Source organism: Felis catus, chromosome C2, assembly GCF_018350175.1.
Source record: "Felis catus isolate Fca126 chromosome C2, F.catus_Fca126_mat1.0, whole genome shotgun sequence".
NCBI lineage: Eukaryota > Metazoa > Chordata > Mammalia > Carnivora > Felidae > Felis > Felis catus.
In genome coordinates this window covers 48,585,159-48,602,978 of record NC_058376.1, presented here as the reverse complement: position 1 = coordinate 48,602,978, position 17,820 = coordinate 48,585,159, and the positions used below count along the sequence as shown (strand labels likewise).

At 38.6% G+C, this 17,820-nt stretch overlaps 1 protein-coding gene across 41 annotated transcripts in view; it reads left to right on the top strand.

Annotated features, from left to right (window-relative positions):
- Positions 1-17,820, top strand: part of ABI3BP (ABI family member 3 binding protein) — a 264,235-nt gene that overhangs the window by 87,606 nt on the left and 158,809 nt on the right. For all 41 annotated transcript variants that reach the window (XM_045036832.1, XM_045036856.1, XM_045036855.1 and 38 more), the window contains exons 3-4: positions 3,602-3,670; positions 7,050-7,182. In XM_045036832.1, the coding sequence (XP_044892767.1) occupies positions 3,602-3,670; positions 7,050-7,182 (202 nt within the window). The remainder of the gene's footprint in view (positions 1-3,601; positions 3,671-7,049; positions 7,183-17,820) is intronic.

Below are 17,820 nucleotides of genomic sequence, written 5' to 3'. Positions count from 1 at the left end.
CTGCTTGGGATGCTGTCACTCTCTCCCTCCCTGTCTGCCCCTCCCCTCCTGGTGCCCCTCCCCCTGACAACCCCTCAAAATAAATAATCTTCAAAAAAACCCCAAAAAGTAGGGGTGCCTGGGTGGCTCAGTCAGTCAAGTGTCAAACTGCGACTCAGGTCATGATCTCATGGCTAGTGAGTTCAAGTCCCTCATCGTGCTCTGGGCCAACTGCCTAGAGCCTGCTTCGGATTCTGTGTCTCCCTCTCCCTCTCTCTCTGCTCCTTCCCCGCTTATGCTCTGGCTCTGTCTCTCTCTCTCTCTCTCAAAAAATAAACATTAAAAAAAGAACATTAAAAGTAAAAGGGCATTTTGACGACTAGATTAAGATAGCCGTATAATTTGCAAGGCCAAATGCGACATAAATGGGAGGCCCTTGTTTCAAAAAACAGGAGAAAAATGTCATTAAAGATACTAAAATATAAAATTTTTCCTTTCTTCATTTCTCTCACCTTGTGATATCATTTTATTTGCTATTTAATGCTATTAAGTAAATTAAAACTATACATCATTAGCATGAAATTTGCCAGTTATCTTTACCTTGTGCAATGCTAATTTTAAATGCAAATTTGGGCCTTTAGCTCCTAAGCAGAGTCACTGAAATGCCACACTTTGTTCTTGGTAGTTCATACATGCACACGTACTTCATTCTTACCAGAGGACTGGAAGTGCACAAAATTAACTGCTCTTTTTACTTGACTCCTTGGCGCGTGGACATGCTGCCACAACCCTGCCCTGGACTTAATTACGAGTGAGGAAAATGTGAAAATTGGGGGGAATCGGGCCTTGCTCTGGTTACCCCTTGGCTTCTAGGTCATCATTTTCAGTGGAACCGGTTGGCAAATAGGGTACAACTAACATGAATGAGAAAGGATACTATAGGATTGTTCTGCCTTTGGCATTGAAATGCCATTTCCTTCTTTCTGCAGGGAAGCCAGTGTGGGTTTGATTGAACAGTGTGGCCTCTCAGCCCCCTCCGCACCCTCTCCCTCAGTCCTAGATGCAATAGGTTCACCTTTGAGTCTTGCTGAATCCCCTTGCCTCAGGGTGTAGTAGGATTCTAACACAGAGTTGTAACACCCAGGCTTTTCTTTGCAAGAAGCAACTTTATGCCTGCTGGCACCGCTCAGTTGGGTTCGTACCCAAGGAACTGAGCCCCAAACACCACATGGCATAGTTTTTTTTTAAATCTATTTTCTACTTCTTTTTCTCCCATATGTGGTAACACACAAACGTGTAGTCTGATTAAGTGGTCTCATGTTACAAGGTTGTGAGGGATATTGTCCTGTATGCGTGTAGCCAGGTTGCCTTGAGGTTTTCCTTTTCCTTAGGGAGGGGACCCTACCACAAGGGGTCCCTCAGAATGCTATACCTAATAGGGCATCTCAACCGCTAAATGTGAAGGAAAGAAAGCACAGGAATTGCATATGGTTCCTGTCTACTCACACATGTGCTTTATCATCCCTTCAGGCTTCCCTCACAAAACACAAAGATTTAACTATTAAGAATTTCAAGATGGTGACAGCAGGGCATGAAACCAAGCATGAGACCCCTCTGGACCTGGGGCCCTGCTTGATGGTGCATGTTGCAGCCCACAAAGCTGATCCTGCCTCAGTAACTTCATCTACAAATTGGGGTGATGACAGTATGTATCAAGTAGGGTTGCCACGAGGAGTAGTTAAGTCACAAATGTGAAGTGCTTAACAAATAGTCTACACATAGAAAGTACTGAATATGTGGTACTTTTTAAATATTTTTTCCTTTATATCCCAAATAAAATCAGGAAATGCATTATATTCTTATTAGGGACCTTGATTTAGCTTAAGTGTTCCTTGTATAAGCTCCTCTAAGCGAGATAGGCTTTCAAACACAAGATCTGAAACATAATGAGTATTCCCTTATCTGTGTTGTGGTCATGAGGTAATTATCAGTAAGCAGCCAAAGTTCTGATGTCAGTTCAAGAGGTTACCTGGTTTACTTTATGGAGTGTAATTACTGTAGCAGGTTATAACAAATAAGGTTGTATGGGGTGTCCAGTAAAAGACAGTCTCAAGTCATTAAAAGTGGCTGAATTGCCATGTTGTCTGTATCTGAGAAGGAGGTCAGCTCTGTAAAACCTTGGGCAGAGAAACCTCGGTTCCAAACTCATGGAGAGGGGAGCTGTTTGCACTCAGAATAAAAACAAAACGAAGATGTGAGGTCTGCCTGAGCAAGCAGAGGTGAACTCTTGTTGACTGCAGCATCCAAATGAAATTGGGTGTAGAATGAATTTCAGGATCCAAAGTTACTGAGGAACTATTGTAGATAGGATTCATCAATCAGTCCAGTAGAAGTGCTTAGGAAATGCTAGTTAGTATGCCCAATGTGCATTTGGCTTATTTATATATATTAAAATCAACCATCTTGGAAACATTAATTAAAAAAAAAAAAGCTTTTGGGTGCACCTGGATGGCTGAATTGCTTAAGTGTCTGACTCTTGATCTCAGCTCTGGTCATGACCTCACACTTGTGAGATTGAGCCCTGGGTTGAGCTGAGCATGAAGCCTACTTGGGATATTCTCTCTCTCTCTCTCTTTCTTTCTGCCTCTCCCCTGCTCATGTTCTCTTTGTCTCAAAATAAAATAAACATTAAAAATTTTTTAAAAATTATTTGATAAATTATTAGTTCCTGATGTAGTGCATACTGATTGTTTAAACATCATTTATTTAAAGGCTAAATATTTTTAAAAGATTTTCTTTATTTTCCATTGGCATATTTTAGTGAAAGTATACCAACACAAAATGGTGACTCTATTTAAAAATTGCTCATGAAAAGGATGGGTTGAGTATGATAACAGGCTGAGAAATTATGCAGGTAGGATAAAAAAAAGGAACATTAAGAATATTCATATTGTGGGGGCACATGGGTGGCTCAGTGGGTTAAGCGTCCAACTCCTGATTTCGGCTCAGGTCATGGTCTCACGGTTTATGAGATCAAGCCCTGCGTTGGGCTTGGAGCTGACAATGCAGAGCCTGCTTGGGATTCTCTCCTCCTCTCTCTGTCCCTCCCCCTCCTTCTCCGTCAAAATAAAGAAACATTAAAAAAAAAAAGAATATTGATATTAACAGAGAAGTGAGCAGTTTCAGATCACACAGCATGTGAGACCCTGTTGTGTCTTATGAAAGGATGATCTTCCTTCTCTGATTCTGAAGCATCAGAAGAGTGTGAAGAATAGGGTAACAAAATGGGTATGATCAGATTAAAAGAAAACCTCTTTGCACGGGAAAGAATTGATGAAAATGTGACATGAAGTCTGTGTCTAGCAAGATTCTTTTAAGACTTCTCCCCGACTCCTGTCCATTTGGTTTTGAAAATCTGGATTTAATATTCATTTAAAAGACTTAGTGGACTGAACCATCTCAGGAAGTATTAACTTTCTGAATTCCTGGGTCCTGTCATCCACTGGTGCTGTGGTTATGATGACTAATTCCGGGGAACATTGAGTCAGGACATGGATGTACTGTCGTGAATGTTGCTCCTTCTCAGAGAATTTTACTGAAGAAATAATGTTATCATTTCCAGATGCGGAACCGAAGTATCTGATTGTTGTGCGGCCTGCCCCTCCTCCAAGTCAAAAGAAGTCATGCTCAGGTATATTTTGTTCATTTTTAAGCTTTTATTAACTTTAAGCCATGCCTTCTCATTTCTACCCATGGAGACCAAGTGCATTGGAGAAGCCTTAGGAGCATGGATTAGAATATACAGCACAGCAGGCCCTGTGTCAACAGATAACCCTCCTTGCAAGTATTATAGTCTGGTTGTAGAGACTGCTTGGGACCTTCTCCCAGCACCACTACATAGAAACGTGAGGAATTTAGGCAAACTACTGGACTTGTGTGTATCTCCTCTCCCCTGCATACAAGGGCCGTTGTGAGGGTTAAAGGAGTTGATGCATGTGTGGCCCGTAGCGCAGGGCCTGGCCCACAACAAGTGCTCACATAGAGTTAGCTCCTGCTAGCCTGTTTCTACTTGGCAGTGTGTGAACCCATGCACTATTGTGCTTTCCGGATCTTAAGGGCAAAATCTGATGTCTAACCTTTGTTAAAGGAGACTGTTCACATTTCAAAAGCGTAACTCATTTATAGGCATGTTACATGGGTTGGAACTTGGGTTTTACTTGACTCCTCATCTCTTCCTTCAAAACCTCTTCTATTTAGTTGAACAAATAGAGCAAGGACTGCTTTCATGAAACAATAGCAACACAACACAGATACTCCCAGGGATGGGGAGACATGAAACAGGAAAGTAAATGCCATGTGGAATAAGTGAGTAGAAGCCTTTTCTACATGACTGGAGAAAGATTAGAAACCTTACATTTTCCAATTTCACTACTAAAATTGCTTCTCAGATCAAATAAGCTGCCCTTGCTGTAAGAGGCTGTAGAAGCTGTGAATATGCTTTTACTGTCTGGTATTAAATCTCCCTAACTGTAGATACTTGAGAAAAAGGTTTGGTTTTCTCTTTCATTTTCTAATGTCAATTATTCTTTACATATTTCCTAATCATGTTTCTCTTTCATAGTACACTAAATGTCAAACAACGAAGGGTCTCCTTTGTTAGATCTTTCTAAAGGGTTGGCGTGGAGGTGGGGGGAGCATACAGATCTTTAAACACACTGAGCAAACCTCCCCTTTGCAGTTGTGAATCCTGTCCTCTGGACGCATCAGCCAAGCCAGTTACCAGAAATAGGTTGCCACAGTCCCCTCCCCTCCTTCGGTTGTTTTTCATGTCTTTTTTAGAGAAGCAGTTAATAGTCAAGCATTTTGAAAAACACAAACCCCTTTTCCTGGCCCCTTAAATTATCCCAAAGCATCAGGGAAATTTCAGTTACTCCTTATAACTTGTAATGATAGTCACCATTTCAAGACTTTATTTCAAAATATTTAATAGAGTCAAGAAGTATTAGTAAGGACCCATGGGATTCTGGCCTCACATTCATCAAACTCTTTCTTAATACAAAAACACAAAGATGTGTAAGGGACGTCAAAAGAATGATTACAACTCAGTAGCACTTTGTGGGGACTTGTATGGCACTGGTCTGGAAATTATTTTTCTCTTTGTGATGACGGGCTCAGGAAATTGTTTGATTTTGTTCAGGATATACTGTACTACCCCACCTTTCCTTTCAGGCAGCGGGTGTAATTTTTTTTGGTAATGTGAATTTGAGAATGATATAATGACTAATGTATTAACTTTGATTCATTTTATATTTGCATTTACCACATACATTTTAATCACTTTTGTATCAGATCGATACTTAGTGAAATAAATACTTTCTAGTCTTGTAGGCTTTAGGTTCCCTTGGAGAAAGGAAAATTTATCTTTTGTCTCTAAATGGCATTATCTTCATACATGGTGAGCTATGCCAGTGATGTAGAAAAAAAAAACAAACAAAAAAACAAAGGTACAGTTCAGAAGACAGAAATTTGAGTCTTGACCCTACTCTTGGTATGAACTTGGGTACCCTTGAAACTTAGCTCGGCCTTAGTTTTCATTTGTAGAATGAGACAGTGGTATTACATTAGGGAGAACCAATCAGGGGCTAGAAAAGGAATATCAGAATCCCTTCAGGGCTTTTTCAAACAGCATAAACCTCTCAATCTCATCAGGTTCTAATCTACCCTCATAGGCAGTCAGACTTGGACTCTTGGAATCATAGTAATGCTAGGTAGTATCATAGGTGGAACTGGAAAATTTTATAGAGAAGGATAAATGCATGTTTACAACAAAATAACAGCTATCCTTGACAATTATTTCAAATGTCTTTTTAAAAAAATCAGCTATGTTACAAGGAAACAATCTGCCACTACTTGGTTATACATATTCTTGGCTAAGAAGGGTTTTCACCACAGTAACAACTGACAGAACTTAAATCTAATAGAAGCAGCAAGCCTGACAAAATTGTCAAGGGCATTTGGTTCAGGTAACTTTCACTAAGCTCATACAAAGGGTACCTTCCTATTAGTTCCTATTGTGTTAGATTAAAATAACACAAATTCTTCCTATAGCAAATACAACAGGCATTTCATGAAATGAAAGACAGGGTCCAATGAAAATATAGAATGTTTTATATTCTGCATAATTTTATTAGATACTGTATTATTTTATTTACAGATTTTTTTTATTGAGCCAGTGTTGGTTTCCATGGCAAAGAATCTTCATTCCTCTTTTGCACTGTCCCCTAATCCTGAAGTTTCCAATATTTTTTGAAAATGCAAATATCTGCCCCTTATATGCTGGAAGAAGATCTTAAGTGGTTTGTCACCATCTCTTGGCATTGCCCAAATCCAATTAGTCCCATCAGAAGAACCGTGATTCCTTTATAATCTCCACTCTCCCAGCATTGTTAAGAATGTGTAAAAAAAAAAAAAGTGCATACATTTTCTATATAGACACTAACTGTAAAAAAAAATGCTTACTGTAATAGTATGACAAGGGATTTTTATGCTTCTAAATTGGCTTGAAAAAACAATATAACCTACAAGCTAGATGTTAAGCTTTCTATTCTTTGATATTCTTTCACACTAGTTCATAGTCTTGAGTAGGGGATGGGGAACCAAATATACTTTTATTGTATCTGTAAAAGAAATGGAGTGAATCCATTTGCATTATTCATTTCACTGGTAATAGCTAAGACCTTCATATACATCCCTAACCCACAAGAAATAAAACCTGGGTATGACTGGATATACTTTACATGCCATACATTACCCATATATGCATATATATATACACACACACACACACACACACACACACACACACACACACACATATGCATACACACATAAATCTCAAAAAAATATTTTGTTAGGTTTATGCTTAAATTCATGGGCACAAAATTAATAATATTGGTGTGCTCTATGAAAAGACACTTGATGGCTCACATTCTTCATCATCTTCCTGAGTCATTTTTATGCATTTTACCCCAATATAAAAATAAACTGTTACCCGTATGTTACCTCCACAGGTAAAGCACGCTCTCGCAAACCTCTCCAGCTGGTGGTCGGCACTCTGTCACCAAGCTCTGTATTCCTGTCCTGGGGGTTCCTCATTAACCCACACCATGACTGGACATTGCCGAGTCACTGTCCCAATGACAGGTAATTCATCTAACAAAAGATTTTTTTAACCTGTAAATTAGCTCTTGTTTTTGTTTTTGTTTTTGTTTTTCTAAGTAATCTCTACACTCAACATGGGGCTTGAACTCACAGCCCCAAGATCAAGAGTCGCATGCTCTATCCACTAAACCAGCCAGGTGCCCCCTACCTCTTGGTTTTCTGGTATCTGTACATGCTTTCGAAGAATGTATAAATATCAGGGGTATTAGCACATACAGATCACCCATTAGCTATACAGGCTGTCCTAAGCGTGAGGGGAATGAAAATACTAAGTGAGGGCCCTTCCCCATGAAGAAGTTACTACCTACCTGAATAGAAAACACACGCAAGCATTTTTTCTTTCCAAAGAATAAAGTACAAAGGAGAATGAGCCAAATAGCAATGGGGAATTTCCGTGAGAAGAGTAATAAAAGCTCAGAGGATGAGGCCCAAGGCAGTTAGGAAAGATGGTTGAAAGTTGGAAATACTGATCTTTGGTAGGAAGAGGATAGATCTTTGATTTGACAGTTGAAGTACTAGAAGCAGTAGTTTCCAAAGTGTTGCCCCAAACCAAGTAGCACCAAAATCAGTTGGATTAACTTCTCATGTTCAGAAACTCTGAAGGTGGGGCTCAGTAATCTATGTTCTAACAAGCCTCTGGAAAATTCTGATGCCCACTTAAGTTTGAGAATCACTGCTGGAGAAAACTGGAGACATAGACACAGGGAGAGATGTAAACACAGGAAAAAGCACAGGTTTGGAAATGAAGCTCCTATCTTCCTGCACTGGACAAAATAAGAAACATCTAATGTATTTTCAAATGATTGCCATTCATCCATCCAGCACATATATTTGGTATGGTCTGTACTGAAGCTGAAGCTGGGGTAGACAATGGTTGTTTATCATAAGTATTTATTACATTACCTTGAAAATTCAAAACTTCAGGGGCAGCTGGGTGACTTAGTTAAGTGTCCAGCTTTGGCTCTGGTCATGATCTCACGGTTTGTGAGCTCAAGCCCCGCGTCAGGCTCTGTGGTGACAGCTCAGAGCCTGGAGCCTGCCTCGGATTCTGTGACTCCCTCTCTCTCTGCCCCTCTCCAGATTTCTGTCTCTCTCTCTCAAAAATAAACATTAAAAAAATGTTTTTAATTCAAAACTTTGCATCTGACAAGGATTCCAAATTCTCTTCAACCGAGGCATTCTATGAAAAAAATTTTTTAAAAAAGTTAAATGGACTCAAAGTGATTTTTAAATTTTAAAAGTTTCATCCCATTTTTATTTTTTTAAATTTTTTAAAAAGTGTTTATTTTTTTGAGAGAGAGTTAAAATGTGAGTGGGGAAGGGGTGGAGAGCGAGGGAGACACAAAATCTGAAGCAGGCTCCAGGCTTTGAGTTGTCAGCACAGAGCTTGATGCAGGGCTTGAAGTCATGAACCATGAGATCATGACCTGAGCTGAAGGCAGACCCTCAACTGACTGAGCCACCCAGATGCCCTCATTTCCTTTTTAAATAAAAAATGTGTTATTGAGGTATAATTTAAATCCAATATAGGGGCGCCTGGGTGGCGCAGTCGGTTGAGCGTCCGACTTCAGCCAGGTCACGATCTCGCGGTCCGGGAGTTCGAGCCCCGCGTCGGGCTCTGGGCTGATGGCTCAGAGCCTGGAGCCTGTTTCCGATTCTGTGTCTCCCTCTCTCTCTGCCCCTCGCCCATTCATGCTCTGTCTCTCTCTGTCTCAAAAATAAATAAACGTTGAAAAAAAAAATAAATAAATAAAATAAATCCAATATAATGCACTATTTGATCAGATATGAAAAATGCACATAATCATGTATTCTATGCCCCATCAAGAAATAGAACCTTTTCATTCCCCCAGGTAGTACCTTTCTCAAGAAGCAACCACTGATTTGATTTCCATCACTGTAGATAAGTTTTGCCTAATCTATAATTGTACATAAATGAAATCATACAGCATGTTATGTGTCCCTTTGTTTTCATTCAGCATGTTTTTGCGATTCATGACATTGTATGTGTTATAGTTCATTCCTTTTTTTTTTATTGTTTAGTTTTGAGAGAGAGTACAAGTGGGGAGGGACAGAGAAAGAGGGGGACAGAGCAGAGAGCCCAAAGTGGGGCTCAAACTTACGAGCCTCGAGATCATGACCTGAGCTGAAGTCTGATGCTTAACTACTGAGACACCCAGGCACCTCTCATTCTTTTTTCACTTCTGAGTGGTATTCTGTTACGTGAATATTCCAGAATTTATTATCTAGTCTTTTATTGGTGGGTACTTACTTATGTCTTGTTTTGGGTTATTATGAATTGAGATTTTATAAATGTTTTTCTTTAAGACTTTGTAGACCTATGTTTTAATTTCTCTTATATAAATATTTAGAAGTGGAATAGCTAGGTCACAGGGGAAATGTATGTTTAACTTTTTTTTTCGCCTAACTTTTCCATTTATACTCCTGTAAGCAATAGGACAATTCGGATTGTTCTATGTCCTCACCAGCATTTCATGTTGTCAGCATTTTGCATTTTCGCTGTTCTAGCATAGCAGCATCTTACTAGAGTCTTAATATCCACTATTACTTTTCATATACTTTTCGTATACTTTTGGACATAATCTCTTGTGTAGTGTTTTATTTTTATTTGTCTAAATTGAACCAAAAAAGACCTTTAAAAATGTTCCTAAGTTCTCAAGAGTACCTTTCATATGACTTTCATTAGGAAATTTAGACTAAGAAAAAAATTAGATTTTCCTTCACATGTTCATAGTTCTGAAGGAAGAAATTATTGGAAAAACCCATGTAGAAGATAGTGCCAAAACCAAATTTCTTGAAAAATAAGCTTGAGATGTTTCAAAGAAACTAAAATGTTCCTTTATCACCCACCACTAAGTCCATTAACTTACTTTGTTTGGAAAATGGACTCTTGACAAAATAGGCTTTCATGTGGTAATTCCAGCTTTTACTGGATTGATCCAGGGTACCATGCTGAGAAGGTTAACATTTACGGATTGCTTTCTTACTCCTTTTCAGTTTCTTGAGTTTCTAATTTAAAGACAGAAGGGGAAACAAAAAAAGGAAGCAAGGAAATGTGGAGCTCTTGTAGCAAGATGAAGCTGATTTTAATAGTTACTTAACTTGCTTGATAAATTCATGGAGTTAACTAACCCACAAATCCATAGAGCATGCTTTGGATATGATTTCTTCCCCTGTCCTCAAATTTTTTGTTCAGTTCCATTTGGCCTTACCCTTCATGAAGGAATTTATCTGATACTGATTCTAATTGACAGATGTTGCCATGGTTTGATAGCACAAAGAGATAATACAGGGAGAAGGAGAGGAACAGATGGTCTGATGAAGCTAGGATATTAACCAAGGCAATTGATTAGAAGACCCAAGCTACTCAGACCATGCATGTATCTCTCCCTAACCCCCTTGTTCATCTCCCACACACCCTGGCTTTACTCTTGTCATCAAATAGATGGAGCCATGCCCATTAAATCACAATAGTCAAAATTGATAATTCTACTTAGCATAAAGTGTTTTTCTTAAGATTCAATAATATATCAAGATACTTGTAAACTTTGAAACCTGGATGAATGGGACAATCAAGATATCCTGGACAAAAATAGGAAACTCTTAGGACATGACTAACAGGGAAGAATTCAATGGTAATGCTTAAAAGAAAGCATTTGGAGTACTTAGGGATTTCATTTACACATGCCTCCTTTCTTCCTAGTTAGTACCGTTAATAAAAAGCTGAAATTTAAAGTCTTTGTGGTAGCTGAGAAAAAATAGTGGTCCTTGTTGAAAGGCCCTAGAGCTACTGTGCACATTATAAACACCCAAATAAATCCACCAGGATTCTAAATGAATGTAATTAGAAGCAGACTTGGAGAAATCTACCCTACAAGATGCTGGGGTTTTTTTGTTTGTTTTAGAATTTTGACTAAGCCAGTAGGTTAGAATAATAGTAGCTATAGGGAATGATTGCTTCTTGAAAACCAGAAGATTAATATAGCTGAGTTTTGCCTTCAGGAGTACTTTATTAAATAATCATTGGAATCTGAATGCCTTTAGCTTGCATTAGGAACACCAACTGGCATCAGTGTAATGCACTGAATTCTAATACTGGCACTCTGTGTAATATTGGCATCCTTTCTCATTGATGCATACAGCCCTATTTATCCTATACAAAGAAAATTTTTTTGTCTTTATACTTGGATTTCGACTTAATCTATGAAAGCTCAATGCAGTAAGTTTCCAAGTGAGAAAACCCCTATGTTTCATTTTGTTTTAAGTTTGGAAATATTAATGGCGTATCACGTTATCCTTCATAAGACATGGCTCTGTTACTGTTTGCATAGGGTCCATATGGGTATTCATGTTCCTAAATCCTTTCCTGAATTCACATTGGAAAGTAGATGTGTTTTTACTCTTTGAATGGAAGAATGTACACATTTGTCCTCAATATATCTAAGGGCAAAAGAAACCTTTCCAAATTGGCCCCAATGAAGAGTAAAACATGTTTTTAACCAAATTTATTCCCTCATTAATAGCTTATTTTTTCCTTCCCATGTTTCCAACTTGTTAAAGTGTTCAAGATTGCTTTAGTTCTCACTCCTTTGCCAACTTATTAAAGCTTTATGATTTGTTTAGAAATCATTTTCACATTTTCTGACACTTTCATACTGTAGTTATTTACTGTTAATGTAGAATGAGGGCCCTCCTTTTGGGCTGGTCCAGAGCAGGCTCTGGCCTTTCTTTTTTTGTGTCCCCCCACCCCCCAGGTTTTTAAGAAGCAAATATTTTTTTTTTCAACGTTTATTTATTTTTTGGGACAGAGAGAGACAGGGCATGAACGGGGGAGGGGCAGAGAGAGAGGGAGACACAGAATCGGAAACAGGCTCCAGGCTCTGAGCCATCAGCCCAGAGCCTGATGTGGGGCTCGAACTCCCAGACCGCGAGATCGTGACCTGGCTGAAGTCGGACGCTCAACCGACTGCGCCACCCAGGCGCCCCAAGAAGCAAGTATTTTTGATGTCTGAATTCTCGATTGAGCCCAATGCCTTATTATCCATTTGTCCTTCCATGTAAATTTTAAGCTCTGTGAGGACAGGAACCATGTGTATCATAACCAACTTAATCTTCCCAGTCCCTAGATCAGCAACTGGCACATAATAGGCCCTCAGTCGATATATACTGAATGAATAAAAAGTAAAACAGCAGCATTTTCACTTTACTTTCACCAGTACTTCAAACTTCACATGACAAAATTGAACTCCTACTGTTTCTCTTGATATTTCAGGTCCACATCTTAGTACTTTCTGAAGTACCTTCATTCTTCCATTCACTCTAACTTGAATCTTGATTCATTTTTCATTTTTCCTCTCCTACAGCTAATAAGCCCCCAAGTTATAATGGTTCTGCCTTTGGGAAGTACATCAATGTCTTTATTTTCTACTTCTTCACATTCGTGCCAATAATTCTATTTCAGACACTTGTCCCCATACCCTGGATCCTGGAAATAGCATCCTGGCTACTTTCCCTGGCTCTTTTCCTACTCCAGTCCATCCCGGCTTCTGCAAAACTAAGGAAATTTAGATTATCCACCATCAGTTCACTCGTTCTTCACCCCAGATTCATCCTCCTTCTCTTCTTTCCAAGGAGCACATTTCTGACTCAAGACTGTGCTCATCATCCTGTCCCTTCCACATTCCTTAAGACTTTACTCTCAAATTTACCCCTTCACTGCCATTGGGACCATGCCTCTTGCTTGCAAATAGGTTGAGGATTTCTCTATCACCAAACAACATTTTCTGTTAATTCTGTTAGCTCTTCCAAGCTATTTTTCAATCTCTTCATTCCAGTACTTTTCAGAGTGGTCTGTTCTCTCATACCTGGTTTTTGTTCCACCCCTACAATCTTTATTCCCTTTCACTGGTTTCCTTTCCTTTTTTTACCATTCCATTGAAATATCTCTTTGTGGTCACCAATGACCAATGAATTGCTAAATCTAGGAGAGTTTTCTCAGTTCATACTCTTTTTTTTTTAATGTTAATTTACTTTTTGAGAGACAGAGTGTGAGTGGGGGAGGGGCAGAGAGAGGGGGAAACAGAATCCAAAGCAGGCTCCAGACTCTGAGCTGTCTGCACAGAACCCCACACGGGGCTCAAACCCACAAACTGAGCTCATGACCTGAGCTGAAGTCAGAGACTTAAACAACTGAGCCACCCAGATGCCCCTCAGTTCTTACCTTTTTAACCTCTCAGTGGAATTGTCAGCCACCATCTTTCTTGAACTCTTTCTTTGACATGTTTTGTGAAATGTTTCTCTTGGCCTTTTTCTCTTCTCTATTGCTAATTGTTAGCCTACCTCCCAAAGTGGAATAGAGTTTTATCCTTGGATCTCTCATCTGTTTCCCCCCTTATCTCATCTATGCTGTGTCTTTAAGTAAAACAGTGCTTCTCAAACTTTATGCATGTACATCATGTAAGAGACCTTGTTACAATGCAGATTCTATTCCAGAGCATAAGGAAAAGCCTGCGGTTCTGCATTTCTAAAAGCTCACAGGATGTGCTGATGTTGCTTTTGTACAGAGAGCAATGGGAGTGATAAGGATATAAGCGACTTGCAGGGCTAATATCTGACCTTGACTCATTTCCAAAGTTCTAAGACTATTTTCAGTTGTTGATGTAATGATCTACATTAGAATGACCAAATAATGGTGGTGAGTACCTCAAACTCCAACTAAATTCTTAATCTGTTCTACCAAAAAAATTCCTTTCCATTACTTTAATTTCTTTCAAGGTAGGAAATTCAGTTTTGATTTATATTAATGCTTTTCTTAGCACACTTATCCCATAAAGAAATCTAGTTGCATCAGTTCTTGTGTAGAAATAATAACTTTGGGGGCTCCTGGGTGGCTCATGCCTCCCACTCTTGATTTTGGCTCAGGTTACCAATCTCAAGGTATATGAGATCTAGCCCCATGCTGGGCTCTGTGCTGACAGTGCAGAGCCTGCTTGGATTCTCTTTCCCTCTCTCCCTGCCCTGTCCTTGTGTGTGTGCCTGCACACACTCTCTCTCTTTCTTTCTTTCTCTCTCTCAAAATAAACTTAAAAAAACAAATATAACCTTGATCTTTTTTTTTCTTCATTTCATTTCTTCCATGAGTCATTCCTTGGTTGACTCGTGTGGACTGAGTGTATTATTTGAAATTCTTCCCTCCAATCTCTCTCTAATTCTCCCACTGCTGGTAAGTCTAACCTCCTCCATCACTGCTTAACTTTATTCCCTGGCTGAAGAATCTCCACCAGCTTCTACTGCCTGGTAAAAGAAATCGTAGAATCTCTCATAGAATCTATCTCCAAGAATATATGAGTCATGCTACTGCCATGAGTTTTAAATCTGGACTACTTTGCTTTCCTGAACCTATGTAGGATATCCAACTTTAAGTCACACCCTTTGGATTTAAAATGCCATTTGTCCATTGCAACAGTTCAAGTGTAGAGGGCTATACCCAGCTCCCCTCAGCACCCTCTGTTTTTCATCCCGACTTCTTTAATTCTATCCATATATACATCTACCTCCTTCACTATACTGTGAGCTCATTTTTGAAGTTTTCAGTGTCCCACTCATTTTCCATTGCATGTGTATCCTAGCATCCTGCTTTATAATAGCAGTTCTCAACACATGTACAAGTGAATAAGTGGAATGTTACAGAGCAAGTCTTAAGGTCAGGCCATCTAGCTCATGAACGTCTTATGCAACATCTCTTGTCTAGAGTCCACAGTGAGTATCTCCAGCAATGATAACAGCACAGGCATTGAGGGTACAAATTCTGGTCAGACTGACCTATGTTCAAAATTCTGTTGTATTATTAACTGAATGGCCTTGGATAAGGTATTTAAAGGCATTTTTTAAAATCTGTAAAATGGGATAATAATACTACTATCTCATGGGGTGTCAGAATTTAATGAGATGATACGTGTAAAACGGGTAACACAGTATATGGCACACAGTAAGCACTCAGTAAATGGTGCTGTTTGCTATTCTTGTTGATTTTGATATTATTTGCTTTGTTTTATAACGGCCATTTCAGGTGAGCTATTTCATTTTAGGTAGCACCAAAATCACTAGAAACTGATTCTTTTGGTTGATGTTTAAGCCAGCCACCATTAGGGGATAAAGGAGAGAGTTTTGGAAATTTGTGACCAGTTTGAAAATTATTTTAAGAGTCCAAAGATAATAAAAACCTGAACTGGTCCCATAAGTGCTGCTTAGAAATGAAGAAGAAACAGGTAAAAGAGGAATCATGCAGGGAAACCTACTGGCCTTGAAAACCGATTGAGGGGAGAAGGGGCCTGAAGCTACAGGAATAGGAGCAGATTTGAACAGAAGTAGATTTTAAGGTAGTGAGGAAACTCAGGAAGGATTAAATCACTAGGTTGGATCAAGGGGTTTTATTATATTACAGATCAGACACCAGATTACAAAGAGATTTAGGCATCACGAGTGATTAGAAAGTGGGATAAGGTAGATTACTTGTAAGACATCTTGTGTTAAACAACAGGGATAAAAGGGAATATGAAATGAAAATTCTTTTCATTTTTGTTAGAATGAAAAATACCTAAACAATTTTTTGGCTCAGAAGTGAGTGAATGGAACAAGGAAATGGAATAAAATCACCAAGATGCTTATTTATGTTTGGGCAGCAGGAAGAACCTCAGAATCAGAGAGGGGCAGGGAGGAGTGATGGACAGAGACACTTTAAGAAGAAAGGAGTGAGGGCAGAATTTACATCAGAAGCAAAAATATTGACAAAGGCGGTGTCAGGAAGTGTCCTTTGATATAAAGAGAACAAAAAAAATCTATATAACGGATGTTTTAGGAAATATAATAGTAGTTACAGAAATAAAAATATTGCTGAAAAAAGTATAGAAAGTTCAAACAATGACCAATAACATGCATCAAGCAGACTAGTTTGTGAAAGGACTACATTTATCTTGTCATAGCTCCATTTCTCCTCTTGGTATAATTGACTACTCGTTATTTCATAAATCACGTTTATGGGGTTTCTACCTTGTGTTCTGCCTCTGTAGTTTATTGGAATAAGGTCTAATATGTAGACAATAAACTTGTAGAAACAAAAAGGATCCCATACGTTGTCTAGTCCAACCCCTGTTCTTTTTGGAGAGTGAAAATCCTACATTTAGAGGAGCTATGGAATTTTTTTTTTTAAACTACAGTAAGCATTATTATCAATATTCATACTATTAGGGAGATCCAAGCAAAGATAATGTTATTTAAACCAAACATTCCATTCAGTAGTTTCTTACCACAAGGACATGAAATGTTCTCATTCCTTAAAGTCCAAGTTGCTGGAGGCAGGTCTTCCAGAAGTCTAGTCTGATGACATTCACTGACTGTTACTTATATTTTTAATAGACTTGTTGCACTTGTGTCCAAATTTAATCATCAACAGAAAAGGGTATGATCAACGTTTGATCCTGAGTGTCCTCAGACAATAATGGGAAGTCTGTGACTCTATGTTATGGTAAATACACAATAAAATAAAAAGCCTTAAATGATGTTGAAAGGAATTATGATTGTCCTCTTCCCTCCTGGGTCATTTTACCTGTTTTCATTTCCTTTTGCCAAGCACCACAGTAGTAGAAAGACCATCCAATGCAATACTAAAGGTATTAGTTGAGTCAGAAAACCACCATTTGTCTGGCTTTGTCCCTGACAATCAGATCTTAGACACTTACTGGCCTTTTTTTTCTTCTATAATAATTCTTATTCTCATTTCAGTTTATTGTATGAATCAACTGAAGTAAACTTTAAAATCTTAAGCCCTCTGAAAATGTTCAATGTAGATATTTATTGTATTTTCCTTCAGTTTGCATTGATTCTATAGGAATGCTGAGTTTTGGTAAGTAAAACCTTAGGCAATGACACATTGAACAAGATAATATAATTGTAAACCTTATTGCTTAAATCCATATTTTCTGGTGAAGGAATTATTGACCATTTAGAGCAATTATATTCTAACTTTAGAATGACCCCATGAGCACCCAAATATCCATTTTGTTCATTCCACATTTATGGAGTACCTTCTATGTGCGGTACGGCACTGTTAATTTTCATAAGGCCTGTATTTAGCTTTAAAATCAAGGAAATTTGCTTCACTACCTTACAGGTAAATAGTCTTACTGACTATCTCTTTGAACATTTAGAACTTCCTATGTTACACAAGTATCAATTAAGCCAGTGTTGGTAAAGATAACCTCTGAGGCTGAAGAGAGAGGTTGGCTGCCTGTATGTTTATTTTTCCTAACAAACTTGATATAAGACAAGTTATTTTGAATGCTTTGTGATCAAGATGGAAAAAATGTGCAGGATTTTTTTTTAATGTTTATTTATTTTTATTTATTTATTTATTTTTTTTTTTTTAATTTTTTTTTTCAACGTTTATTTATTTTTGGGACAGAGAGAGACAGAGCATGAACGGGGGAGGGGCAGAGAGAGAGGGAGACACAGAATCAGAAACAGGCTCCAGGCTCTGAGCCATCAGCCCACAGACTGACGCGGGGCTCGAACCCACGGACCGCGAGATCGTGACCTGGCTGA